The sequence below is a fragment of the Rhinoderma darwinii genome, chromosome 7 (genome assembly GCF_050947455.1).
Source record: "Rhinoderma darwinii isolate aRhiDar2 chromosome 7, aRhiDar2.hap1, whole genome shotgun sequence".
NCBI classification, from domain to species: Eukaryota; Metazoa; Chordata; class Amphibia; order Anura; family Rhinodermatidae; genus Rhinoderma; species Rhinoderma darwinii.
Window position 1 is genome coordinate 3801895 of NC_134693.1, and position 27174 is coordinate 3829068.

The 27174-nt window shown below is 46.9% G+C and overlaps 2 protein-coding genes across 7 annotated transcripts; one reads left to right on the forward strand and one right to left on the reverse strand.

Annotated features, from left to right (window-relative positions):
• On the reverse strand, positions 1 to 17345 carry MUTYH (mutY DNA glycosylase). Of its 6 annotated transcripts, XM_075832595.1 has the most exons (16): positions 17184 to 17344; positions 16081 to 16175; positions 15884 to 16002; positions 12574 to 12613; positions 7262 to 7335; positions 7118 to 7159; positions 6554 to 6625; positions 6355 to 6468; positions 6081 to 6178; positions 5560 to 5704; positions 5028 to 5139; positions 4566 to 4751; positions 4341 to 4486; positions 1674 to 1841; positions 996 to 1046; positions 1 to 695 (listed from the first exon to the last, which is right to left on the reverse strand). In XM_075832595.1, exons 2-16 carry the CDS (start codon positions 16169 to 16171, stop codon positions 582 to 584), a joined length of 1572 nt encoding a protein of 523 aa, XP_075688710.1. In that variant the 5' UTR covers positions 16172 to 16175; positions 17184 to 17344; the 3' UTR covers positions 1 to 581. The 6 variants fall into 6 exon arrangements, with proteins under 6 accessions (XP_075688710.1, XP_075688707.1, XP_075688705.1 ...); XM_075832592.1 differs by having other exon boundaries at positions 15884 to 16172; positions 17184 to 17345; XM_075832590.1 differs by having other exon boundaries at positions 15884 to 16175; positions 17184 to 17345.
• TOE1 (target of EGR1, exonuclease) lies at positions 17210 to 26745 on the forward strand. Its single transcript, XM_075832596.1, has 8 exons — positions 17210 to 17422; positions 17781 to 17897; positions 18535 to 18575; positions 19284 to 19380; positions 20975 to 21133; positions 22564 to 22823; positions 24120 to 24291; positions 24521 to 26745. Exons 2-8 carry the CDS (start codon positions 17787 to 17789, stop codon positions 25229 to 25231), a joined length of 1551 nt encoding a protein of 516 aa, XP_075688711.1. The 5' UTR covers positions 17210 to 17422; positions 17781 to 17786; the 3' UTR covers positions 25232 to 26745.
• The last annotated feature ends 429 nt before the right edge of the window (positions 26746 to 27174 follow it).

A 27174-nucleotide genomic window follows, 5' to 3' on the forward strand; every position in this document is an offset into this window, starting at 1 on the left:
TCAGTGAGAAAACGGTGACTGCTGCCCGCGGGAGTCCTGGCGCTGTCTAGAAGGAGTCCTGGCGCTGTCTAGGAGGAGTCCTGGAGGTTTTCTGTGTTCTCGTGACCATCGGCCGTTCAGTCTGCAGAGCTCTCAAGCTGCATGTCCGCTCGGCACCATCACCAGACCACACCTTTCCATTTATTCCTCATCATTGTTAAGATCTTTGCTTGCGGTTAGTGAATGGAACCATTATTTACATCCACAGGCTGAAATCCATTCTCCTCTAGTCCTCTTCACACAGCTGAGGGTTTGTTAAAAAATTTGCTCTGATACTGCTAGATATTACTTACATTGATACATTGTAGCAAACCAGGACAGGAGAGTTTGGATCTGTTGTATTTAGCTCACAGAGGATTGTGGATATAATTGTAACAAACTCTCAGCTGTGAGAAGAATTAGGTCACTATGGGTTTTTAGCCTTTGAATGTAAATAAGAATGTTCCCATTCACTGACAGCAATCAGAGATCTTAAATTGTGAAGAATTAAAACAAAGTCTATTAGAAAGTTGCAGAACTTTTCAGTATACATTCCCCAGCGCTCATTTTTTAGCAGCAGTTTTGAAGAAGTTCTGTATAGACCTCTGCTTGCTGTCCACCTTGACACTTCCACGGGACGGTTGGAAGTCGCTTATGTCCTTTTTCCTCTTTCTGGACTGTGATACAAAAAATTAGCGTCACTTGAAGAAAAAGTCTGATAGGGGAGCGCTCGCGCTTCGCGTAGTTGCAGTGAATTTCTGCAGCGTATATTTGAATATGCGCTGCGTAAAAACGACATTGTAAGGCTATGGAACTATGGAAAAAATATTCTGCAACGCGAGAGAAGGAGAAATCGGTCTGAGCTGCTGAGTATTTTTCCCATAGGTAAAAGCTGTGGAAATACAAAGCGAGTCACGCCACGTGTGAGCGCTCCGTAATCCAGAATATGCGCAACCAGAACTGGCGCAGTCACTCACCGGCTCAGCTCTGGCGCCCGGTGACCTCGGACTCTCACATAACTTAAGAATCTGAGAAAACAGAAATAACAGAATAATGTTTTTAGGCAAAAGGGACAGTAAACCTGCAGACGTGAAGTCAATACAATCTATTGCTCCCTGTTATCAGCCATTACAGGCTGGGGAAGGTGGGACTGCACGACAGGTGAATACAATCTACTGTTACCTGTTAGGATACGGTGCCACGCATGTTGCCAAAACCACGGCCGAATGCAGTGGACAATCTCTGCACCAATCATGCGGCCATTGGCTCATTGGCTCCAAGCGAGCCGGGCTTCAGCCGCCGCAACGTATCACCGCGCTCTTATTACTCCTAACATTTCACATTTTCTTTTTCTCTAAAGTTCTTTAGCAAATTTTAAATTTTTTAACTATTTCTGTACAGATTTGATGATTGTCCTCCATTCACACATAGAGCTGCTTTCAAAATTCTGATGGTTGTCCTTTGAATCCGACTGTGGTTTAGCTCCACCCCCTCGGTCATGTGATCTAAGGGCGTAGCTCTCTGCTAATTATCCTCCCACAATGCACTACTCTCAGATGTAAACAAGATGTCTGAACTTGTGATGTGAATGGAGAAGAACACACCCATTGGTTCACGGTGCGTCGTACGAGCGGCAGAGCTCTCCGTGCATTTACCTTTTTCATGGCAGTAGAGACGGCGGACTCCATAAATTGTCTCCTGGTGACCCAGCGAAACCCTGGACGCTCGGCCTCCTCCACCTCTACGGGAGCGCTGTGCGGGCGACTCGCTGGCAGGAAGTAGACCTGGTACGTCTGGTGGATGTGAGAGAAGATGTGGATGACCTGCCCGGGAGAAGGAGACATTACTGACAGTCCCTGGCACCGCTCACATCTTCATGTCATCTGAAAACCCGCCGAGACCCCGCGGTCCACATCAGCCGTCCCCATAGCCTATGACGGTGTTTCCCAAAGTGGGTTCTGCTGCAGGGTCTCTGAGGATCCCGCTGGAGGCAGCCGGTGTGCAGCGCACATGCAAAGCACCATTCAGTGACATGTACAGGTCAGACGAGGCTGCAACGTCCTGAGGGAACGGGGAGAGGTCTGTTTACACAGTGACTGGTATTGTCGCTTCCTCCCTGCCCTTCAGCAAGAGAACTCGTCCCCTCCTCCCCCTCCTGCAGCGTGTGATCACGTCCCCTCCTCCCCCTCCTGCAGCGTGTGATCACGTCCCCTCCTCCCCCTCCTGCAGCGTGTGATCACGTCCCCTCCTCCTCCCCCTGCAGCGTGTGATCACGTCCCCTCCTCCCCCTGCAGCGTGTGATCACGTCCCCTCCTCCTCCTCCCGCAGCGTGTGATCACGTCCCCTCCTCCTCCCCCTGCAGCGTGTGATCACGTCCCCTCCTCCTCCCCCTGCAGCGTGTGATCACGTCCCCTCCTCCTCCCCCTGCAGCGTGTGATCACGTCCCCTCCTCCTCCCCCTGCAGCGTGTGATCACGTCCCCTCCTCCCCCTCCTGCAGCGTGTGATCACGTCCCCTCCTCCCCCTCCTGCAGCGTGTGATCACGTCCCCTCCTCCCCCTGCAGCGTGTGATCACGTCCCCTCCTCCCCCCCTGCAGCGTGTGATCACGTCCCCTCCTCCTCCCCCTGCAGCGTGTGATCACGTCCCCTCCTCCTCCCCATGCAGCGTGTGATCACGTCCCCTCCTCCCCCCGCAGCGTGTGATCACGTCCCCTCCTCCTCCCGCAGCGTGTGATCACGTCCCCTCCTCCCCCTCCTGCAGCGTGTGATCACGTCCCCTCCTCCTCCTCCCGCAGCGTGTGATCACGTCCCCTCCTCCTCCCCCTGCAGCGTGTGATCACGTCCCCTCCTCCCCCTGCAGCGTGTGATCACGTCCCCTCCTCCCCCCCTGCAGCGTGTGATCACGTCCCCTCCTCCTCCCCCTGCAGCGTGTGATCACGTCCCCTCCTCCCCCTCCTGCAGCGTGTGATCACGTCCCCTCCTCCCCCTGCAGCGTGTGATCACGTCCCCTCCTCCCCCTCCTGCAGCGTGTGATCACGTCCCCTCCTCCCCCTGCAGCTTGTGATCACGTCCCCTCCTCCCCCTGCAGTGTGTGATCACGTCCCCTCCTCCTCCCCCTGCAGCGTGTGATCACGTCCCCTCCTCCTCCCCCTGCAGCGTGTGATCACGTCCCCTCCTCCTCCCCCTGCAGTGTGTGATCACGTCCCCTCCTCCTCCCCCTGCAGCTTGTGATCACGTCCCCTCCTCCTCCCCCTGCAGCGTGTGATCACGTCCCCTCCTCCTCCCCCTGCAGCGTGTGATCACGTCCCCTCCTCCCCCAGCGTGTGATCACGTCCCCTCCTCCTCCTCCCGCAGCGTGTGATCACGTCCCCTCCTCCTCCCCCTGCAGCGTGTGATCACGTCCCCTCCTCCTCCTCCCGCAGCGTGTGATCACGTCCCCTCCTCCTCCTCCCGCAGCGTGTGATCACGTCCCCTCCTCCTCCCCCCGCAGCGTGTGATCACGTCCCCTCCTCCTCCCCCTGCAGCGTGTGATCACGTCCCCTCCTCCTCCCGCAGTGTGTGATCACGTCCCCTCCTCCTCCCCCAGCGTGTGATCACGTCCCCTCCTCCTCCCCCAGCGTGTGATCACGTCCCCTCCTCCTCCTCCCTCTCCTGCATGTGATCACGTCCCCTCCTCCTCCCCCTGCAGCGTGTGATCACGTCCCCTCCTCCTCCTCCCGCAGCGTGTGATCACGTCCCCTCCTCCTCCCGCAGCGTGTGATCACGTCCCCTCCTCCTCCCGCAGCGTGTGATCACGTCCCCTCCTCCTCCCGCAGCGTGTGATCACGTCCCCTCCTCCCTCTCCTGCGTGTGATCACGTCCCCTCCCCCTCCTACAGTGTGTGTGGTCAGCGCTGCTGTCCACTTGGGCTGAACTTTAGGGTTTGAATTAATTTTGGGGTCATGTGAACCACGGGGACTATAAAAGCGGTGGGACATAATTGCGTCTGGCTCAAAGTTGACCATACAGATGAGACGTCACCGGGCCGCAATGGTGACGTCACTATTGATCATGACCACCGTAGTCTGGTGGCATGTCGCTCGCATAGGGGTTGGGGGGTTTCCACGGTGGGGTCTCTACCTGGTTTGGGGTTCCCTAGTCTATAACATAAATATATCACATGATCTGTACACCATGTTCTTATTGTAAGGGATCATGTGACATAATGCACAGCCTCCTATATATATATATGTATACGGTCTATATAGAACCCCCCGCATCTATACCAGACTGTCTGACCGCGTTGTTTCCTACGCAGCACCCGTGTGGTAATGGACGTCTTACCTCCCCGACAAACTGCAGATCCTTTACCGAAACCTCAGAGCCGATCACTTCCTGGAGACGGCTGCACAGAATATCCGCCCGTTCCTTCACAGTGGGCGCGGTCTCCAATAGCATGCTGGGAAACTCCCACATCCCAGCCAGGAGCCCTATATACAGGACAGTATATGAGGAGGGCGGTCAGTGTGACACCGGCTGTATACAATGTATCACTGGTTATAGATTCACCTTTCTGGGGTCTCTGAACCAGTAAATATTCGGGGTCCCCCATCTCTCCGGGTCTCTCCCACACACAGGTCACAGTCTGCTCCTCTCTTGGTGGTCTCTTTGCAGATTTGCGGGGGTAGTTGGCCACTCCGAGGCTGCGGTCCCACTGGTCACTGGACTGGATGCAGAGCGAACACGAGGCGGCAGCTGCTGAGAAATGGCTCCGTTACAATGTATCAGTCACAGCTCATAGATGAATGGCACAAAATACATCATAATTATCAGAATATAAATTATATGACGTTTTACTCAAGCGCTCAGGCACGTGTCCGCACTCAGCATCAGCGCTATACGGATCCCCAATAAAGTCATAATGTCTTCCTATGGCGGCCTGCAGATCTCCGTGTTTTCACAGCGTTAAACGGCGAATCTGCAAAGTAAAAACGCTGCGCTGCTGTGATCTGCTGAACCTGCACCTCTAACCTGTAATTCCTCCAGACACACCACAATCCTCGATGTCGGAGACGCGGCCGCCTCGAGTGTTAGCTCTGCTGTTCACAAGTTTACTGAGGGAGGATGCAGAATCCAGCTCCACCTACAACACACAACACTGGACATTAATGGGGATAATTAGGGACTTCTGACTTAAAGGGGGGGGGGGTTGTCCCCGGTTCAGGATCCTCACATATTAGCCAGAGTGTCTCTGACTCTGGAGGACCCGGCATGTTCATGCACTATATGGGCCGGCCATTCATTTCAATGGACACTGTGTAATGCTTCATTTCCCCTGTAGTGGCGCTGCAGGGAAATGTAACACTTGCTGCCGGATTCCCCAGAGATTAGAGCTGATCGCTGGAGGTCGGAGCTGCAGGACACTCTGTAATTGTCAGGAGACTCTAACAAAAGTGGAATGTCCCTTTAATAACAGAACTGGATGTAGAAGTGATTCATGGACGATCCATGAGGTCATCACCGGTGACGACCATCTACATGGATGACCAGTAGCCCACCTCACCTTCTTGTATGCGCGGCACAGGCTCTGCAGAGGACATTCACCGCACAGTGCTTTTTTTGGCGTGCAGACCGTCGCTCCCAGCTCCATCACCGCCTGATTAAAATCTCCTGCTCGATCCGGGTCAACGAGATTATTTGCCAGATTCCTGAGTCGAATAAAAAAAAAAAAAATCGGTAACTGCTGCTGTCACTCCACATGCCGTCGTAAACTGTGAAAATTTCTGCACTTTGTTTTTTTTAAAATTATTATTCTCCTTTGTCAAGATCTCTGCTTGCTGTCAGTGAAAGGGAAACATCCATTGTTTACATTCAGAGGCCAAATACCAGCAGTTCACACAGCTGAGGGTTTGTTACACTAGATATTTGAAAGCAAGAGTTATTAGCCTGAGTTAAGGAGGATTATCCAACACTGATACATTGTAACAAAGTGCTGCTGTTGGCAGGGGTAGGTCCGGACTGGGTTTCAGCCTCTGAATGTAAACAATTGATGTTTCCTTTATATTACAATGCGGCAGATCTCACCATAGAGCGTCAGTGACGGCCGAGGAGGTAAAATCAGCCCCAATGCAGCGCAGGCGGCAGAGAACCCGGATGACGTTTCCGTCTACGACGCCCGTAACCTGAAGAGAAACGGCATTGTTTATCCTGGACATTACGCGGCCATGCTGCTCGAGTCTGGGGGGGCACGGTGGGGGCTTATGCCATGCTGCTCGAGTCTGGGGGGGCACGGTGGGGGCTTATGCCAAGCTGCTCGAGTCTGGGGGGGCACGGTGGGGGCTTATGCCATGCTGCTTACCTGCCCATAGGAGATAGAAGCCACTGCCCCGGCCGTGTACCTGCCCACCCCTGGCAGCAGTTTTTGCAAGTCTTCGGCAGTGCGAGGCATCCGACCCCCCAACTCCCGCACAACCTGGAGACAGGAGACGCCCAGAATTATTATAGACCAAACCCTTCACCGACCTGTTCTCAGAAATGGAGACGACGACGTCACGAACCTTCTGGGCGCCTTCATGCAGCCGCCGACCCCGGGAGTAATACCCCAGACCGGACCACAACTCATTCACCTCCTGGGGGGGCACAGAACACTGCCTTATAAAGAGTTCAAGAGCATTTCCCCATGAAGTCGCCCCTTCTGAATCTGTGCGCCACTGCAGCTCCCCCACGGGGTGTCACACAGCTTTCCTAAGGTCCTGAACGGCAGATCTGTCTAGCTAGGCCGCAATACGTACTGAATCGCGACAGACCTGGGTAGAATTGTCCTTCAGGAGCCTGGGAAAGCTGGGTGATCTCCTCTGTGGGGTCAGAACCAAGAAATGTCTGTATAGAATTAAAGACGAGGAGATGGGAATTATAATATTTACAGGGAATTAAGGGGAAATGTTATTTATTCCAATGGGCCGTGAGATCCCCACATGTAGGACCCTGCAGAGCATCGCACCGGGCACCCCGGAACCGTCAGTCACCTCAATAGTCACATTCAGTCTGCTACTGAAGGGAGGGAGGCACAATGTACAGATACACGGGAACGATGGCCGCCAGTCCCTAAAAACGTTACCTACCTCCAGTGACGCCATCGCCAGATCCTGAACTGTCGGCCACGTCTGCAGGAGAGAGGAACAATGGTGGAAGCAGATCAGAGTCCGTCATGGGATAAAACCGCCACGAATTTCCCATATTCCCCTCCCCCTCAAACATCCCGTCACCTTCATCCATTTGGTGTAATAGTCGATAACGGTGGAAACCTGAGTCTGCTGCAACATCACCTCCGACACCCAGACTGAGAAGAGGGAGACACCGAGTAACTACAGAGACATCCACAGCCCGAGCACGAAAACAGGAGGAGCCAATAACCTCCCAGCCCAGAACTTATAATAGTGCTGGAGTGATATAAGAGGAGCGGCTGATATCAGTCACACATATGATGTAATGTCTCTGGAGGATATAATAGTACTGGAGTGATATAAGAGGAGCGGCTGATATCAGTCACACATATGATGTAATGTCTCTGGAGGATATAATAGTGCTGGAGTGTTATAAGAGGAGCGGCTGATATCAGTCACACATATGATGTAATGTCTGGAGGATATAATAGTGCTGGAGTGATATAAGAGGAGAGGCTGATATCAGTCACACATATGATGTAATGTCTCTGGAGGATATAATAGTGCTGGAGTGATATAAGAGGAGCGGCTGATATCAGTCACATATGATGTAATGTCTCTGGAGGATATAATAGTACTGGAGTGTTATAAGAGGAGCGGCTGATATCAGTCACATATGATGTAATGTCTCTGGAGGATATAATAGTACTGGAGTGTTATAAGAGGAGCGGCTGATATCAGTCACATGATGTAATGTCTCTGGAGGATATAATAGTGCTGGAGTGATATAAGAGGAGCGGCTGATATCAGTCACACATATGATGTAATGTCTCTGGAGGATATAATAGTACTGGAGTGTTATAAGAGGAGCGGCTCATATCAGTCACACATATGATGTAATGTCTCTGGAGGATATAATAGTACTGGAGTGTTATAAGAGGAGCGGCTGATATCAGTCACATATGATGTAATGTCTCTGGAGGATATAATAGTGCTGGAGTGTTATAAGAGGAGCGGCTGATATCAGTCACACATATGATGTAATGTCTCTGGAGGATATAATAGTACTGGAGTGTTATAAGAGGAGCGGCTGATATCAGTCACATATGATGTAATGTCTCTGGAGGATATAATAGTGCTGGAGTGTTATAAGAGGAGCGGCTGATATCAGTCACACATATGATGTAATGTCTCTGGAGGATATAATAGTACTGGAGTGTTATAAGAGGAGCGGCTGATATCAGTCACATATGATGTAATGTCTCTGGAGGATATAATAGTGCTGGAGTGTTATAAGAGTAGCGGCTGATATCAGTCACACATATGATGTAATGTCTCTGGAGGATATAATAGTGCTGGAGTGATATAAGAGGAGCGGCTGATATCAGTCACACATATGATGTAATGTCTCTGGAGGATATAATAGTACTGGAGTGTTATAAGAGGAGCGGCTGATATCAGTCACATATATGATGTAATGTCTCTGGAGGATATAATAGTACTGGAGTGATATAAGAGGAGCGGCTGATATCAGTCACATATGATGTAATGTCTCTGGAGGATATAATAGTACTGGAGTGATATAAGAGGAGCGGCTGATATCAGTCACATATGATGTAATGTCTCTGGAGGATATAATAGTGCTGGAGTGTTATAAGAGGAGCGGCTGATATCAGTCACACATATGATGTAATGTCTGGAGGATATAATAGTGCTGGAGTGATATAAGAGGAGCGGCTGATATCAGTCACATATGATGTAATGTCTCTGGAGGATATAATAGTACTGGAGTGTTATAAGAGGAGCGGCTGATATCAGTCACATATGATGTAATGTCTCTGGAGGATATAATAGTACTGGAGTGTTATAAGAGGAGCGGCTGATATCAGTCACACATATGATGTAATGTCTCTGGAGGATATAATAGTACTGGAGTGATATAAGAGGAGCGGCTGATATCAGTCACATATGATGTAATGTCTCTGGAGGATATAATAGTACTGGAGTGATATAAGAGAAGCAGCTGATATCAGTCACATATGATGTAATGTCTCTGGAGGATATAATAGTGCTGGAGTGATATAAGAGGAGCGGCTGATATCAGTCACATATGATGTAATGTCTCTGGAGGATATAATAGTACTGGAGTGATATAAGAGGAGCGGCTGATATCAGTCACATATGATGTAATGTCTCTGGAGGATATAATAGTACTGGAGTGATATAAGAGGAGCGGCTGATATCAGTCACACATATGATGTAATGTCTCTGGAGGATATAATAGTACTGGAGTGATATAAGAGGAGCGGCTGATATCAGTCACACATATGATGTAATGTCTCTGGAGGATATAATAGTACTGGAGTGATATAAGAGGAGCGGCTGATATCAGTCACATATGATGTAATGTCTCTGGAGGATATAATAGTACCGGAGTGTTATAAGAGGAGCGGCTGATATCAGTCACATATGATGTAATGTCTCTGGAGGATATAATAGTGCTGGAGTGATATAAGAGGAGCGGCTGATATCAGTCACATATGATGTAATGTCTCTGGAGGATATAATAGTGCTGGAGTGATATAAGAGGAGCGGCTGATATCAGTCACACATATGATGTAATGTCTCTGGAGGATATAATAGTACTGGAGTGATATAAGAGGAGTGGCTGATATCAGTCACATATATGATGTAATGTCTCTGGAGGATATAATAGTACTGGAGTGTTATAAGAGGAGCGGCTGATATCAGTCACATATATGATGTAATGTCTCTGGAGGATATAATAGTACTGGAGTGATATAAGAGGAGCGGCTGATATCAGTCACACATATGATGTAATGTCTCTGGAGGATATAATAGTACTGGAGTGATATAAGAGGAGCGGCTGATATCAGTCACATATAATGTAATGTCTCTGGAGGATATAATAGTGCTGGAGTGATATAAGAGGAGCGGCTGATATCAGTCACATATGATGTAATGTCTCTGGAGGATATAATAGTACTGGAGTGATATAAGAGGAGCGGCTGATATCAGTCACATATGATGTAATGTCTCTGGAGGATATAATAGTACTGGAGTGATATAAGAGGAGCGGCTGATATCAGTCACATATGATGTAATGTCTCTGGAGGATATAATAGTACTGGAGTGTTATAAGAGGAGCGGCTGATATCAGTCACATATGATGTAATGTCTCTGGAGGATATAATAGTGCTGGAGTGATATAAGAGGAGCGGCTGATATCAGTCACATATGATGTAATGTCTCTGGAGGATATAATAGTACTGGAGTGATATAAGAGGAGCGGCTGATATCAGTCACATATGATGTAATGTCTCTGGAGGAAATAATAGTGCTGGAGTGTTATAAGAGGAGCGGCTGATATCAGTCACACATATGATGTAATGTCTCTGGAGGATATAATAGTGCTGGAGTGATATAAGAGGAGCGGCTGATATCAGTCACATATGATGTAATGTCACTGGAGGATATAATAGTGCTGGAGTGATATAAGAGGAGCGGCTGATATCAGTCACATATATGATGTAATGTCTCTGGAGGATATAATAGTACTGGAGTGATATAAGAGGAGCGGCTGATATCAGTCACACATATGATGTAATGTCTCTGGAGGATATAATAGTACTGGAGTGATATAAGAGGAGCGGCTGATATCAGTCACACATATGATGTAATGTCTCTGGAGGATATAATAGTGCTGGAGTGTTATAAGAGGAGCGGCTGATATCAGTCACACATATGATGTAATGTCTCTGGAGGATATAATAGTGCTGGAGTGTTATAAGAGGAGCGGCTGATATCAGTCACACATATGATGTAATGTCTCTGGAGGATATAATAGTACTGGAGTGTTATAAGAGGAGCGGCTGATATCAGTCACATATGATGTAATGTCTCTGGAGGATATAATAGTACTGGAGTGTTATAAGAGGAGCGGCTGATATCAGTCACATATGATGTAATGTCTCTGGAGGATATAATAGTGCTGGAGTGATATAAGAGGAGCGGCTGATATCAGTCACATATGATGTAATGTCTCTGGAGGATATAAAAGTACTGGAGTGTTATAAGAGGAGCGGCTGATATCAGTCACATATGATGTAATGTCTCTGGAGGATATAATAGTACTGGAGTGATATAAGAGGAGCGGCTGATATCAGTCACATATGATGTAATGTCTCTGGAGGATATAATAGTGCTGGAGTGTTATAAGAGGAGCGGCTGATATCAGTCACACATATGATGTAATGTCTGGAGGATATAATAGTACTGGAGTGTTATAAGAGGAGCGGCTGATATCAGTCACATATGATGTAATGTCTCTGGAGGATATAATAGTGCTGGAGTGTTATAAGAGGAGCGGCTGATATCAGTCACACATATGATGTAATGTCTCTGGAGGATATAATAGTACTGGAGTGATATAAGAGGAGCGGCTGATATCAGTCACACATATGATGTAATGTCTCTGGAGGATATAATAGTGCTGGAGTGATATAAGAGGAGTGGCTGATATCAGTCACATATGATATAATGTCTCTGGAGGATATAATAGTGCTGGAGTGATATAAGAGGAGCGGCTGATATCAGTCACACATATGATGTAATGTCTCTGGAGGATATAATAGTGCTGGAGTGATATAAGAGGAGCGGCTGATATCAGTCACATATGATGTAATGTCTCTGGAGGATATAATAGTACTGGAGTGATATAAGAGGAGCGGCTGATATCAGTCACACATATGATGTAATGTCTCTGGAGGATATAATAGTACTGGAGTGTTATAAGAGGAGCGGCTGATATCAGTCACACATATGATGTAATGTCTCTGGAGGATATAATAGTACTGGAGTGATATAAGAGGAGCGGCTGATATCAGTCACATATGATGTAATGTCTCTGGAGGATATAATAGTACTGGAGTGATATAAGAGGAGCGGCTGATATCAGTCACACATGATGTAATGTCTCTGGAGGATATAATAGTGCTGGAGTGATATAAGAGGAGCGGCTGATATCAGTCACATATGATGTAATGTCTCTGGAGGATATAATAGTACTGGAGTGATATAAGAGGAGCGGCTGATATCAGTCACACACATGATGTAATGTCTCTGGAGGATATAATAGTACTGGAGTGATATAAGAGGAGCGGCTGATATCAGTCACATATGATGTAATGTCTCTGGAGGATATAATAGTACTGGAGATATGTGATATAAAGTAATCATGGGGGAGAGGAGATTTCTGCACCTCCTGTCAATCATCTCATTGTAATGGCTGATAACAGGGAGCAGTAGATTGTATGCAATTTCACAACAAATGGAGAGAAGCCAGGCTGCAGGTGTTGTGTCTCTTTATACACCGTTGTTTCTCAGTTATTCACCTGAATAAGCTTTGTGGTCCAAGTCCGATTCTGCATTGGCCTGAAACAGATATTTCCTCTATTATCGTCTATGTTATAACTATAGGAAACAAAGTATCGACTCATACAACACAATCTCCTTATCAAACCTAAAAAAACGTGTACTGTAAAATAATTAACCCCTGACCCTGCACTCACTATTCTGCTGGTGCAGTCACTGTGTACATACATTACTTATCCTGTACTGATCCTGAGTTACATCCTGTATTATACTCCAGAGCTGCACTCACTATTCTGCTGGTGGAGTCACTGTGTACATACATTACATTACTTATCCTGTACTGATCCTGAGTTATATCATGTATTATACTCCAGAGCTGCACTCACTATCCTGCTGGTGGAGTCACTGTGTACATACATTACATTACTTATCCTGTACTGATCCTGAGTTACATCCTGTATTATACTCCAGAGCTGCACTCACTATTCTGCTGGTGGAGTCACTGTGTACATACTTTACATTACTTATCCTGTACTGATCCTGAGTTATATCATGTATTATACTCCAGAGCTGCACTCACTATTCTGCTGGTGGAGTCACTGTGTACATACATTACATTACTTATCCTGTACTGATCCTGAGTTATATCATGTATTATACTCCAGAGCTGCACTCACTATTCTGCTGGTGGAGTCACTGTGTACATACATTACATTACTTATCCTGTACTGATCCTGAGTTATATCATGTATTATACTCCAGAGCTGTACTCACTATTCTGCTGGTGGAGTCACTGTGTACATACATTACATTACTTATCCTGTACTGATCCTGAGTTATATCCTGTATTATACTCCAGAGCTGCACTCACTATTCTGATGGTGGAGTCACTGTGTACATACATTACATTACTTATCCTGTACTGATCCTGAGTTACATCCTGTATTATACTCCAGAGCTGTATTCACTATTCTGCTGGTGGAGTCACTGTGTACATACATTACTTATCCTGTACTGATCCTCAGTTATATCCAGTATTATACCCCAGAGCTGCACTCACTATTCTGCTGGTGGAGTCACTGTGTACATACATTACTTATCCTGTACTGATCCTGAGTTATATCCTGTATTATACTCCAGAGCTGCGCTCACTATTCTGCTGGTGGAGTCACTGTGTACATACATTACATTACTTATCCTGTACTGATCCTGAGTTATATCCTGTATTATACTCCAGAGCTGCACTCACTATTCTGATGGTGGAGTCACTGTGTACATACATTACATTACTTATCCTGTACTGATCCTGAGTTACATCCTGTATTATACTCCAGAGCTGTATTCACTATTCTGCTGGTGGAGTCACTGTGTACATACATTACTTATCCTGTACTGATCCTCAGTTATATCCAGTATTATACCCCAGAGCTGCACTCACTATTCTGCTGGTGGAGTCACTGTGTACATACATTACTTATCCTGTACTGATCCTGAGTTATATCCTGTATTATACTCCAGAGCTGCGCTCACTATTCTGCTGGTGGAGTCACTGTGTACATACATTACATTACTTATCCTGTACTGATCCTGAGTTATATCCTGTATTATACTCCAGAGCTGCACTCACTATTCTGCTGGTGGAGTCACTGTGTACATACATTACATTACTTATCCTGTACTGATCCTGAGTTATATCCTGTATTATACTCCAGAGCTGCACTCACTATTCTGATGGTGGAGTCACTGTGTACATACATTACATTACTTATCCTGTACTGATCCTGAGTTACATCCTGTATTATACTCCAGAGCTGTATTCACTATTCTGCTGGTGGAGTCACTGTGTACATACATTACTTATCCTGTACTGATCCTGAGTTATATCCTGTATTATACTCCAGAGCTGCGCTCACTATTCTGCTGGTGGAGTCACTGTGTACATACATTACATTACTTATCCTGTACTGATCCTGAGTTACATCCTGTATTATACTCCAGAGCTGCACTCACTATTCTACTGGTGGAGTCACTGTGTACATACATTACATTACTTATCCTGTACTGATCCTGAGTTATATCCTGTATTATACTTCAGAGCTGCACTCACTATTCTGCTGGTGGAGTCACTGTGTACATACATTACATTACTTATCCTGTACTGATCCTGAGTTACATCCTGTATTATACTCCAGAGCTGCACTCACTATTCTACTGGTGGAGTCACTGTGTACATACATTACATTACTTATCCTGTACTGATCCTGAGTTATATCCTGTATTATACTCCGGAGCTGCACTCACTATTCTGCTGGTGGAGTCACTGTGTACATACATTACATTACTTGTCCTGTACTGATCTTGAGTTATATCCTGTATTATACTCCAGAGCTGCACTCACTATTCTGCTGGTGGAGTCACTGTGTACATACATTACATTACTTGTCCTGTACTGATCCTGAGTTATATCCTGTATTATACTCCGGAGCTGCACTCACTATTCTGCTGGTGGAGTCACTGTGCACATACATTACATTACTTATCCTGTACTGATCCTGAGTTACATCCTGTATTATACTCCAGAGCTGCACTCACTATTCTGCTGGTAGAGTCACTGTATACATACATTACATTACTTATCCTGTACTGATCCTGAGTTACATCCTGTATTATACTCCAGAGCTGCACTCACTATTCTGCTGGTAGAGTCACCGTGTACATACATTACATTACTTATCCTGTACTGATCCTGAGTTACATCCTGTATTATACTCCAGAGCTGCACTCACTATTCTGCTGGTGGAGTCTCTGTGTACAAACATTACATTACTTATCCTGTACTGATCCTGAGTTACATCCTGTATTATACTCCAGAGCTGCACTCACTATTCTGCTGGTGGAGTCACTGTGTACATACATTACATTACTTATCCTGTACTGATCCTGAGTTACATCCTGTATTATACTCCAGAGCTGCACTCACTATTCTGTAGCTTTAGGGCCCATTCACATGAACAATGTCTGTGTGCGGTGCGTTATTTGCGCATCAATTAGATAAAAAAAAAAAAAAAAAAGAAGATGTGCATTGTGAGTGCGTGTATAACGCATGCCACTCGCAACGCACACGGACCAGGTTCATGCTCGTGTGAATGTAGTCTTAGAGTCCCAGCACTCTCTGCTTGTTCAGGGTATTTACATAAATTGCTCCGGTGAATTGCATTCTGGGAAGTGTCACCGGCGCTGTACAGTCACCTGATATATTATAACCGCCTTTTCTGTAATGACAGTGGGGGGACGTCAGGGCGCTGATCCGTCCTGTGACATTACACGTACCAGTTTCCGCCACGGCAGGTCTCGTTTATTTTGGTCATACCAGGCGAGGAGGTTCTTTCTGAATGTCGCCGTCTCCTCCGAGGTGAATGTATGATACGGAGCGGGAAGGGGGGAGGGGTCTGCAATGAGAACGCACAATGTGAATCCCTGTCTGCTGACAGACAACATGGCGGCCTCTCTGCTCTCTGCCGTCTCACCTCCGTTTTTGGCCGCGGGCTGTTTGCTCGGAGACGCCGCCTCTTTCTTTGGCACTTTATTTGAGGCACGTTTCATGGCGGAGCGCCCCATTCTGCTGGGAGGGAAATCCTGTTATACGTTTAGAATTGTTTTATTACAGAGAATACACTACAACTCCCAACGTGCCGCCTAATCGTTAATGAAGAAGTGCCCCATGATTGGTAGATCACTGTACAGCCTTGTGATCCTACATGGTCGCTGACTATACAGGGAAATTCCATTAATCCGGCATCAATAACGTCGCTCTGGCTCTCCCTCTATGATGTAGCAGGACGTGGTAACGCCACATCGCACCGTCTGACCGCACCGAGCGTGAAGTGCGCTGAGAGGATCGTCCTAGCCGCATGAGAAGTCCAAACATGAGTGTAAGGAGGGGGCGAAAGGACACGGCCATGCTGGAAAGAGGTGGACCCCGAAAAGCATCTAGTCTAGAGCAACACGCGATCATCCGCAGCCCGGCGCGCTCTTCCTGGGAGTCTCAGACGTTATGTAGAAGTCGTGTGTACCCCCCCCCCCCGTCAATGTCTTCAGTATCGGAATATTGACTTTATTTCGTGTTATAAAAAAAAATGTCAATAAAATCTTAACGGAAAAAAAAAGTTGTTTATATAAAGGAATTCTTCTTGATGTTTTACAGAGGAACCGCCGGACGGGCGAGATATTTCCTGGGAGAGCTTTCTTATCTATTGAACTGCTAGGTGCCGGATTATCAAATATTCTGGATTATTGGACGCCGGATCAAAGGAATTTTAAAGCAATAAAGTGAGAAATTCCAAAGAAATGGGTGTGGGTTTGGGGGAGTCGCTCGGCTGATCACCCCATTCACCTCTATTAGAAGTCATTATGGTCTCCTGACGCAACGTATAGACCCGGCGAATCAATTCACGAATCGAGCAAACCAATAAAAACCTTTAATCCTAATTTAAAATGTTCAAAAACTACAACAAACCCGAGCACGTGACAACCACGTGACAAGTACTATTACCAGGAATAACCACGTGACGCCCGCCGGCAACAAAGTGTCAATATGTCATAACGGCCGATCTAATAAAGTTCTACTTACTGTTCTGTATGATCTTCACGCTGTCCGAAAACCCACGGACCGCCTTCTACTTGTTCGGCCCCTTGATTGGCTCCTGCCAGACAGAGGGCGAAACTCAAGCCTAACGGATGTTTGCTTCTTCCAATAACAAGGCCCGTACAGTTGTAACACGACGCACGTCATCTGACGTCATCAGCGCGCGCCGGAAGTAAGTCTGTGTTCGCCTGGATCTGGAGGCTTCATGTGACTGTAATTATTTGGTGCGTTTTATTCATTAGATCTTTATTGATACATTTTGTACATGAACATATAAACAGTAATATGTTCTAATATGCGGCTGTAGAACGGGTTCCTGTATATTTTAGGGTGATGGTTGTCACATGATCTGTATAATTGGGTACCAGAACCTCCATGTGACGCGTAGAACATCCGTCAGCTGCCATTATCAACTTTGTTCTTGGGAATAGCTGACGGGAGTTGTGAGGCGCGTTGTCCCTTGTGCCCGTTATTCCTGGAGGATACGATCAATCTCGTGAACTTGTCACCCATCGTATTCGCACTTGTCACCCTCCGTATCACTGACCCGGGCGGTAAATCTCTGTATATTTAATTTCTCAGGTGAAGATGACGAGTTTGAAGGTCCCGGTGATCGATGTTCACATTGATAATTTCGGTGAGCTCTGGCCGTCCATGTTACTGGCGCTGAAGACCTCCACGTTTATAGCGGTGGACACCGTAAGTGATGCGTGTAGACGGCGCGCTCTGGTTATTTTGGTTGCCAGGATTATGCTGAGACTGGCCTCAAAGTCGTCTGATTCTTCTCTGAATTCTCCGAACAGAAAACCAAGGGAAGAGTTAGAAAGCGAATAAACGCACCGCGCCGGAGACAGAGCGGGTTTTCTGTTCATTTTATGCTCATGTTTCTTCTCAGTTTGCTGAATCTGTGTCTTTAGTGATTATGATCTGCTGCGCTGCATTGTGGTAGATGAAAGAATGACCTCTCCTATGCAGTCCCGCTCACACAGCTGGTTACAATGTATCAATGTAGGTAAGAACTTTGAGAGGTATGCGCTGTTGCTAGAAGAGGTTTATCTACACTGGTGCGTTGTAACAAATCCTCAGCTGTGTGAGCAGGACTAGGTCAGGATGGGCTTTCTACTTCTTCATGGGAACAAGGTGGTTTCCATTCACTGACAGCAAGCAGAATCCTTAAAAATGATGAGAAATTTAAACAAAGTCTGTTAGAAAGTTGCAAAGGTTTTCGTTCTACTAAGAATCAGCTTCACATACTGAAGACTGGATGCCGGCCCTTTAAGTTCTCTTCGTATAATGTCTTCTGAGGAGTGACGGCGTCTGTATTACGTTCTTGCAGGAGCTGAGCGGTCTGGGATCCAGGAGGAGTTTACTGAACCAGTAAGTGACGTGACCAATAGAGAAGAAGTGAATTTCCTCTTAAAGAGCAACTACACTTTTAAACTTTTGATATGTCAGAGACCTTTTAGAAGTAGATTGGTGGGGGTCCGGGTGCTCCGACCCCAATGTTGCTGAAATGAAGGTGTAGGAGTGATCAGCTGAGCGCTTCGTTCCTTCGGTTGTGAACATCGCTCATCGTCAGATGCACTTTGAGCGCCAATCACAGCCGCAGGAGCAAAGCGCTCAGCCGATCACTCCTACACCTTCATTTCAGCAACATTGGGGTCTCCGCTCCCGAACCCCCACCGATCAAACTTCTGATATGCCTCTGCGTAGTCCCTTTTTTAAATAAGAAAACATCCCCAGTAACAATCAGTCCTGGAGTCGTCGTCTTTGGCCGCCATTGTGACCCAGCGTCCTGATTGGTTGTCCAGTGATTCTGTGGTTGGGGCTGATTTATAATATTATTACTTTGCTTTAGTCTTCCAGTATCATATTCTAGATTATCCGGCAGTCCTGTGCTGGATTACCGGAATTGCCGGACTGCCCAATACTAGATCTGGAGAACTTTCCTGTTTATACGGCCTCTGGGTTGTTTGTTAAGGCCCCGAGATCTCCATAAAGGGCAAAACGCTGCGGCTGCCGGACCCTTGAATTGGACGGATGTGTTCTTGGTTTATTATTCTTAGCGACTGTGTTTTCTTGTAGATGTGTTGAGGAGCGGTATAAAGCGATCTGCCTCGCAGCGCGGACACGCTCCATACTGTCCCTGGGGATCGCCTGCTTCAAAATGCTTCCTGAAAAAGTAAGTGGAGAAAGGGTTTCTGAGCAGCACAGAGTATTTCAGAAGAATAGTGTGCTGATCTTGTGAGAGTTCACGGACTAAGATTTACTTAGTGGAAGGAGCAGGGTCTCCCATCAGTACAGAGTATTTCAGGAGAAGTTAGGGCTGGGCGATTTAATCAAATTAATTTGATTCGCCTTCAAGGGCTCTCACGATTCTGTAGTGGCGCCATCGCGCCGTGCTGAAGGAGGAAGCTCCGCCCCGCCACCTCGACACTGCCTGGTCTACTCGTCCTGGGTGTTGCACTATCTATATTGGGCTCTGTGGCACTATATATGGGGGGGGGGGGGGTTGGTACTATGTGGGCACTGTCATTACATGTGGGCTCTGTGGCACTGATGTGGGCTCTGTCTACAGGGACATTGTGGTGTTTTCGGGGGATTGGGACAAAAAACTCTGACAAATGGAATCCATCTTCTTTATTTTTTATTTAAATGGACGGAGGGACTGGAAATGGATGAGAATTTGGAGACACTGATGCAAAATGGATGTTAAAAGCTGACAGTTGATCGGTTTTTAATGGCCATTTTTTCACTGTCGTGTGTCCGCAGCCTCAATGTCTGATGCCGGGAGTCCCGGTCACATGTGCCGTGGTCGGGCTGGGACATCCGGCGGACACATGGATCGTTTTTCAGTCGTGTGAATCCGGCCTTAATGTCATTTATTTAACACCCCACGGTGAGGCCGGTTCTGCTCAGACTTCAGACACTGCAATGTAATCTCGCCCCAGAGTGACCGCTCCGCGCGATCTGCCCGGCCCTGCTGCAATGTGAGACCGGCTGAGGGGCAGAGGGGGATGTTAGTGCCCGCAGCGCATCATTGATTATAGATTGTTAACCTGTTCCCTGCCGGGGAACACAGAAGTTCTAATCCATTACATAGACATTTCTCCAATTGTATTTATAATCAAATTAAGTATTTGCAGAGGTTAAAAGTTGTGAAGTTCCGTACAATAATTCTAGCGAGACGTGTTAAAAAGTTATTTATATAAAAAAAATGTATGAAATTCTCTCTTAGTATTAATGATAAATAAACAGAAAAAAAAAAGAAAATCGAGACTTAAATTGAAAATCGCCCAGCCCTAGGAGAAGTGTGTTCTGATCTTGTGGGAGACTACAGATGAGACCTTACGTAGTGGAAGAAGCAGGGTCCCCAGCAGCACAGAGTATTTCAGGAGTGTCCTGATTTTGTGGGAGGTTACGGATTAGACCTTACACAGTGGAAGAAGCAGGGTCTCCAGCAGCACAGAGTATTTCAGGAGTGTTTTGATCTTGTGGGAGGCTACAGATTAGAGCTTACATAGTGGAAGAAGCAGGGTCCCCAGCAGCACAGAGTATTTCAGGAGTGTTCTGATCTTGTGGGAGGTTACGGATTAGACCTTACACAGTGGAAGAAGCAGAGTCCCCAGCAGCACAGAGTATTACAGGAGTGTCCTGATCTTGTAGGAGGTTACACAGAGTGGAACGAGCGGGGTAATCTAGTTATTCTGTAACATCGGGGTGCACTTACATGTTGGGTGTAATATCTGCCATCATTTTTGTGTGATACTCCACAGGGCGAGGACGCCTACCTGTCTCAGATCTACAACCTGACCCTGCTGTGTACGGAGGACTACACCATAGAACCTCAGTCCGTCCAGTTCCTTGTCCAGCACGGCTTTGACTTCAATAAGCAATATTCCCTGGGGATCCCGTACTACAAGGGCAACGACAAGGTAACGTTTTATTCTCACGAGATATTTCTCCCCCGCTGAGACTTTGTTACTTGCTGCGGGGACGGCCTCTCATGGTTGACCGTCGGTTATAGTCCCATCCGTCTTACTCTACAGTTTCTTCACTGGACGCTCCTCTTTTAACTTCTTTTTTTCACATAGATAAATAAGGCCCCATTCACACGGCATTTTGGCCTTCCATCGGAGGTATAAGCCAGTAAGACTCCCAACATATACCTCCGATGAAAGGCAAAACCGTATCTCGCTGCATGACTTCCAGTGGATACGTCTCCCGGGGAGTGGCCCTATGAAAGCTCCTGAGGTCACTGTACATATATGTCGCTTCCCTAGCGCCGGAGTCCAGAAGCGCTGCTGGACTATGGCCCTGGGGAACCTCCTGATATCACTGTCCAGATATAGACAATGATGTCCGGATCTTTCCAATGTATACCTGTGCCGTCAAACTTAGGCGCCCGTGTAAAAAAAACGTGTACCGGGTCCAATACGCTATTCCATCCTTCAAAAAAAAAAAAAAGTATTCCGATGTATACCAGCCTGACGCAGACTAAAAGGACACTCAGGAGTCAGGATAATGGAGCCCCATGAACATGTTTCTCGTGTACGTTGGGCGCAATAACGTGATGTGAAGGGGCCCAACTAGGACTCCGGCCGACTCGTCTTTACCTTCAAAAGAAGCACAGCCAGAGAAAACCAGTCTAAGGCAGAAGCAGGTGGAGGGCCCCTTTAAGATAGTCTGTCATCGAGTTCTTTTACATAGTATATTGATAGATCCGGCCGAATGTTCGCACGTTTTATTTCTTTAAATAGATCCCAAATTCTGAGCTGATTAATTGCATAACATATCTTTATAGCCATCAAAGCTCTGTTTTTCTGATAAAGAGCTCCAAATCCCCTGCTTCACTTTACACAGCCAGAGAGTTATATAAAAAAAATTCAACCTTCCTGCAGCCACCACTAGGGGGCGCTCACTGAAGATAATTGAGTAAAATTTACTAGTCGTGGCTGCAGGCAATAGAATTTTATCATGTAACTCTATGGGAGCTGTATATATCTGTATGTAGTGAGCTCCCCCTAGTGGTGACTGCAGGCAGCAGAATGTTATCATGTAACTATGGGAGCTGTGTATATCTGTATGTAGTGAGCTCCCTCTAGTGGTGACTGCAGGCAGCAGAATGTTGTCATGTAACTCTATGGGAGCTGTGTATATCTGTATGTAGTGAGCTCCCTCTAGTGGTGACTGCAGGAAGACCATTTTTTCATGTAACTCTATGCAGGGAATAGGTCCTTTTAATGTGACAAATATGGTATAAGGGGGCAAATACTTTTTACCTCACTGTCCATGTGAAAAATACAAACATTTTGACTGTTTTTGTGTTTTTTAATTGACGCGTTGTTTCCTCTCTGGTGTTCAGGACGATGAGCGTCATCTTCAGAGCGTCCGCACTCTCTTTCTTGAACTTCTTAAGGCTCGGAAGCCGCTCATCCTGCACAACGGCCTCATAGACTTGGCTTTCCTCTATCAATGCTTCTACGCGCAGCTCCCTGACAAGATGATGAACTTCATCGCAGACCTGTCCGAAATGTTTCCCGCGGGAATCTACGACACAAAGTACGCCTCCGAGTTCGAGGCTCGATTTATGGCTTCTTATCTGGAGTACGCCTACAAGAAATGGTGAGGGCAGAGATTGTCCGGATATTCTGCCGCATTAAAGGCCATGTCCACCTCTGAAAGGAATTATTTTTTTAAATAACAGGTCAGTCGGTGCAACTTTATATTTGTTTTTTATTAAAAATGTGTTTTACTTTTGGAGATACAGCTGCTCTATAGTCTCTGTACGGAGCAGCTATATCTTTTGCTATGACTTGAATCCGTCAGTCCCGCAGAGCTGACGGGTTCAGTGTCAGCGGGTCCTGTGTCTCTGACACGCAGGATCCACCTGTAATCTATCACATCTAAGTTATGAACTGTCAGAGACACGCAGGACTGACGGATTCAAGTCATAGCGAAAGATACAGCTGCTCTGTATAGAGACTATAGAGCAGCTGTATCTCCAAAAGTAAAACACATTTTTAATAAAAAAACAAATATAAAGTTCCACCAATCGCACCGACTGACCTGTTTAATAAAAATAAAAAATACCATTCAATGGTTTAGAGGCTTTAGGGGAATTTTCCTGTGTTGGGCGCCATGCACACGACCGTAAAAAATTTCGGTGATTGCGGATCGTAATGCGGTCCGCAATTACAGACCCACCCAGTTCTATTGGCTGCGACACCTTTCCGTATCGATGCGGACAGGTGTCCCTGCCGGGAATTATGGAGCATGTCCTACTTTTCGTACGTTGTATGGGCGCACGGCCTGAAAATGCGGTTGTGATTACGGGCACGGCCGTGTGCATGGGGCCTTCGTTTCATAGAGCAGCGGGTCAGAGAATGCCCTCCGGTCTTGGGACCATTTCATTTTCTCTGGTTTGGTCTTCATTTCTAGGAATACTGTGAGCACAAGTCTGTTCCTGCATTTCCTAGCTTCCTGCTTGCTGACAGTGAATTGAAATAGTCATTATGAATAAACTCCAAGGCTGACGACCTGGTGCTGCTCACAAATCTGAGGGTTTGTTATAATGTATCAGCGCAGGTAAGTCCTATCAGCCTGAAGTCCAGGACAGGAGATTTGTACATTGTAAGAAATCCTCAGCTGTGTGAGCAGGACTAGGTCCAGGTAATCCTGGTGACTCGCCCATGTAATGAAAGTTCATCTGAAGGGCACAAGACTTCTCAGAGAGCTGCAGCCGCTTCATCCTTGCGGTTCTTGGGGTCTCCGCTCCCCTTACACCCGCCGGGTTGATCATCTCTCTGAATCTGTGCAGCGTTTCTCGTATGGCGTGTTCTGCCGGAGATCTCGCCTCGTGCCGCCCTCTTTATTGCGTTCTGCGTATGAAATCGTCGATAATCCTGTTTTCTTTTTCAGCAAACGTGAGAACTGCAAACTGATGGTCTCCAGCAGCCGGCACCTGGTCGTGGAGTTCTGTCGCTATCCGGCCGCCATGTCATTGTACGTGGATTATCGCCTGTGCTCCCTCCCGGATGCCGTAGCTGCGGACTCCAGCCCCGCCGCCCTCCACATCTGTGAGCGGTTTTCAGTGAGTAACATTAGCGCTCTGTTATCTTGCGCTGCTAATCGATGAGCATCTATTGTATAACCAGTCTGTGATTGGCTGTCGCATAGATTTTATTGCTCCCTGTTATCAGTCATTTTACGCCAGGGAGAGGCTGCAGGATACGTGAATACAATTTCTACTCAACCGTTTCTGAGATTTTGGGCTGCAGATCTTCTGCCAGTATTAATATACGTCTGATCTTTACCCTCAGGCCTACGGCTGGTGCCCCAATGGATTCAAGTGCGCACAATCCCACAATATAGATCTGATCCTCGAGGAGGATGAGAAATGCAAAGAACAGAAGAAGAGGAGAAGACGTAAGAGAAAGAAAGTCGCTGCGACTGAAGCCAATGTGGAGATGGACTCGGAGCCCCCCTGTAAACAAGGCTCTGGGTTCCCCCTTAAAGGCAGCGATACAGCGCAAAGAGTGACGGGGGCATCAGAATCCATGACTAATAATGTGGACTGTCAAATGGAGGAAGACCAAGACGGTGCCAAGAACCTCCCAGAGTCTGTGCCCTCAGAGCAGTCCTACCAGCCGGGGGATCCTGAGAAGACCCCACCACCATTACCTGAGGAGCGTGCCCCAATATTACAGGATTTACCGACTAACCAGGACTCGGCCAACATCAACCATTCAACACCAGCGGATGGCCCGGTCTCCAAACCACCACCATCATCCTCCGAGGGAGGAACCCACAGAGCCGGGTTTGATGCCTTCATGACGGGGTACATCATGGCCTACGTGTGGATGCTGAAGAAGAGCTCGGACCCCTCGACGTCCTGCTGCCTCCCGGACTGCCTGAACAAGGTCTATCTGAGCGGGAAGAACGTTCCTCTGCAGATCGTCAAGAGCATCTTCTCCAAGTCCTCCCGCGCGCACGTCCAGAAGATGCGGCTGATCTCCAGTGTCGGCTCCTGAGTTCTAGACGCTGGGTGGGGGGGTCACCGACTGTTAATGCTGAAGGGACGGGACCCGATCCTGACATTAGACCCCACTGTGCCCCATGTAGTCCTCGGCACGGAGTGGGGTTTAATGGCCGCTCTTCTTTCCGATGCAGATGAGGTAGACCCGCACCTGAGGGAGCAAATTACCTGGTCACCATCAGAACTACCACATAGCTGGCTACCCAGCTTTACTAGGCCACTGAATGGCAAACATTAGTTATATGGGAGCAGCATCGCTGTATTACTAGTAAGCCGCTATTCAGAAATCTAGGCACGCGGAGTAATAACTGCTGTGGGAACGATACGGACCGAGGGCTTTTGGGGGTCAGATAGTGGAGCAACCTTGTCCCTCACATGAAAGGGATCAAAAGCTTAATGTAAATATCTGTCATAAAAATTCACTTTACAATATAAGCCTTATTTCTATTTTGCAGTGTTCTCTGGATGCAGCCTGCAGTGTAAAGAATGGGGGGTTTTCCTGTTGTCATGGATGGATCACGGGTTATGTAGAGATCTCTATGTTCCTTTTGCAGTGCAATTCCTTTAATGTGACATTTGATAATCTGACCTTACAAGTAAGTTGTATAGACTTGTGTGATTGCCTGTGGATTTACAGGTATGGATGGTCCAGGGTGGAGAATACAATCCTCCATTCTTTACACTGCAGGCTGCATTCAAAGAACTGGAAAAGGCCGCAGAATAGAAACTAAGCTTATATTATAAAGTCACTTCTCATTTCGGGACTGAACAGTCTTATATATTTTTTAAGTTTACCGCCCCTGTAAGTGACGTCACTAATCCCTCAAAAGTTTGTCCCGTCTCTTCAGTATTGAGAGATCGTTCTTCAGAGGTTTTTTTTGTAGGAGTGATTCTTTCCTGCGGTTGCATTTCAGTGACAGCGACAATGTGACCTGTCGCCAGTAACGGCCCCGGGATGTTGTTGGCTGCTGAGGAGCAACTGCAGGAACCTGGACCGCGGCGGCGAAAAACCTCTGAAGGTGGAGCTTCCAAAGAGACGGGTTGTGGCGATTATCAATCAGATGGTACGTGAGCGTTACCGTTATCAATTGGTGCAGGTTTGTACCGCCGGCTGCCGTATTTTTATTTTTTTTTAGCGGGGCGCACGCAGTCCCAGGCCTTTTTATTTTTATTTTTTATACTTTAATGTGAAAATCCCGTCACTAAATCTTTTCTTTGCGCTCGGACACCTCTGCTACATGCAGTCAGCGCGAGAACTTTCTCCCGTGATATCGGCTCCACCAAGATGGCCGCCCGCAGCTTTGGCTCTAATCTGACGTTTTATAAAAAGTTCCTGTAACTTAATTTTTATTTTATAACAAAAATGTCCCTCACTATTAAATGGTGAAATATCTGGAGACGGTTCTTGTACGGTCCGTCCTGTGTCCCTTGTTCCAGACGCAACACATCGCGATTATCACACCGTCCAATTGCAGCAGATCACAGGGAAATTATTGGAAGGGGAATTTACGTCACTAAATATAGGAATATCCCTGGTTACGATATCGCACTGCGCCCTAGCGAAATCAGACAGTGCGATGATTCATCAAATCGCCATCAACTGGGCCTCAGTAATAATAAAGAAAAAAAACGTAGCCCCCAATATTTCCCCTCCCCCAAGGGGCCGTGCTGTTTCCTGTGACTTGCAGATTCCAGTAGTGACGGTTTTTGCTGCAATTTGACTGCTTTGCGTTTAGACTTTTATAATATGGCGCTAAGTCAATATTTCTGCAGTGAGCAGCACGGAGAGGACGGGGGATGTGCTGCTCGCAATTGGTCCTATTCACTGACAGCAAGTTACTGAGTTCTTCGAAAAGGTCAGGAAGTGAAACACAAAGGGAAGAATTTATGAACGTAACTTTGACTTTATGCCGGTATTATGGCGCTAAATTATGGTAC

Excerpts from the sequence above, each read along its gene's own strand:
- MUTYH (XM_075832592.1), bottom strand. The coding sequence starts at position 16,171 with ATGGGGCGCTCCGCCATGAAACGTGCCTCAAATAAAGTGCCAAAGAAA. Across the intron at positions 6,626-7,117 it reads TGGCGATGGCGTCACTGGAG|GAGGTGAATGAGTTGTGGTC; the intron begins GTAGGTAACGTT and ends GTGCCCCCCCAG. Across the intron at positions 6,469-6,553 it reads TGCATGAAGGCGCCCAGAAG|GTTGTGCGGGAGTTGGGGGG; the intron begins GTTCGTGACGTC and ends TCCTGTCTCCAG.
- TOE1 (XM_075832596.1), top strand. The coding sequence starts at position 17,787 with ATGACGAGTTTGAAGGTCCCGGTGATCGATGTTCACATTGATAATTTC. Across the intron at positions 17,898-18,534 it reads CGTTTATAGCGGTGGACACC|GAGCTGAGCGGTCTGGGATC; the intron begins GTAAGTGATGCG and ends ACGTTCTTGCAG. Across the intron at positions 18,576-19,283 it reads AGGAGGAGTTTACTGAACCA|ATGTGTTGAGGAGCGGTATA; the intron begins GTAAGTGACGTG and ends GTTTTCTTGTAG.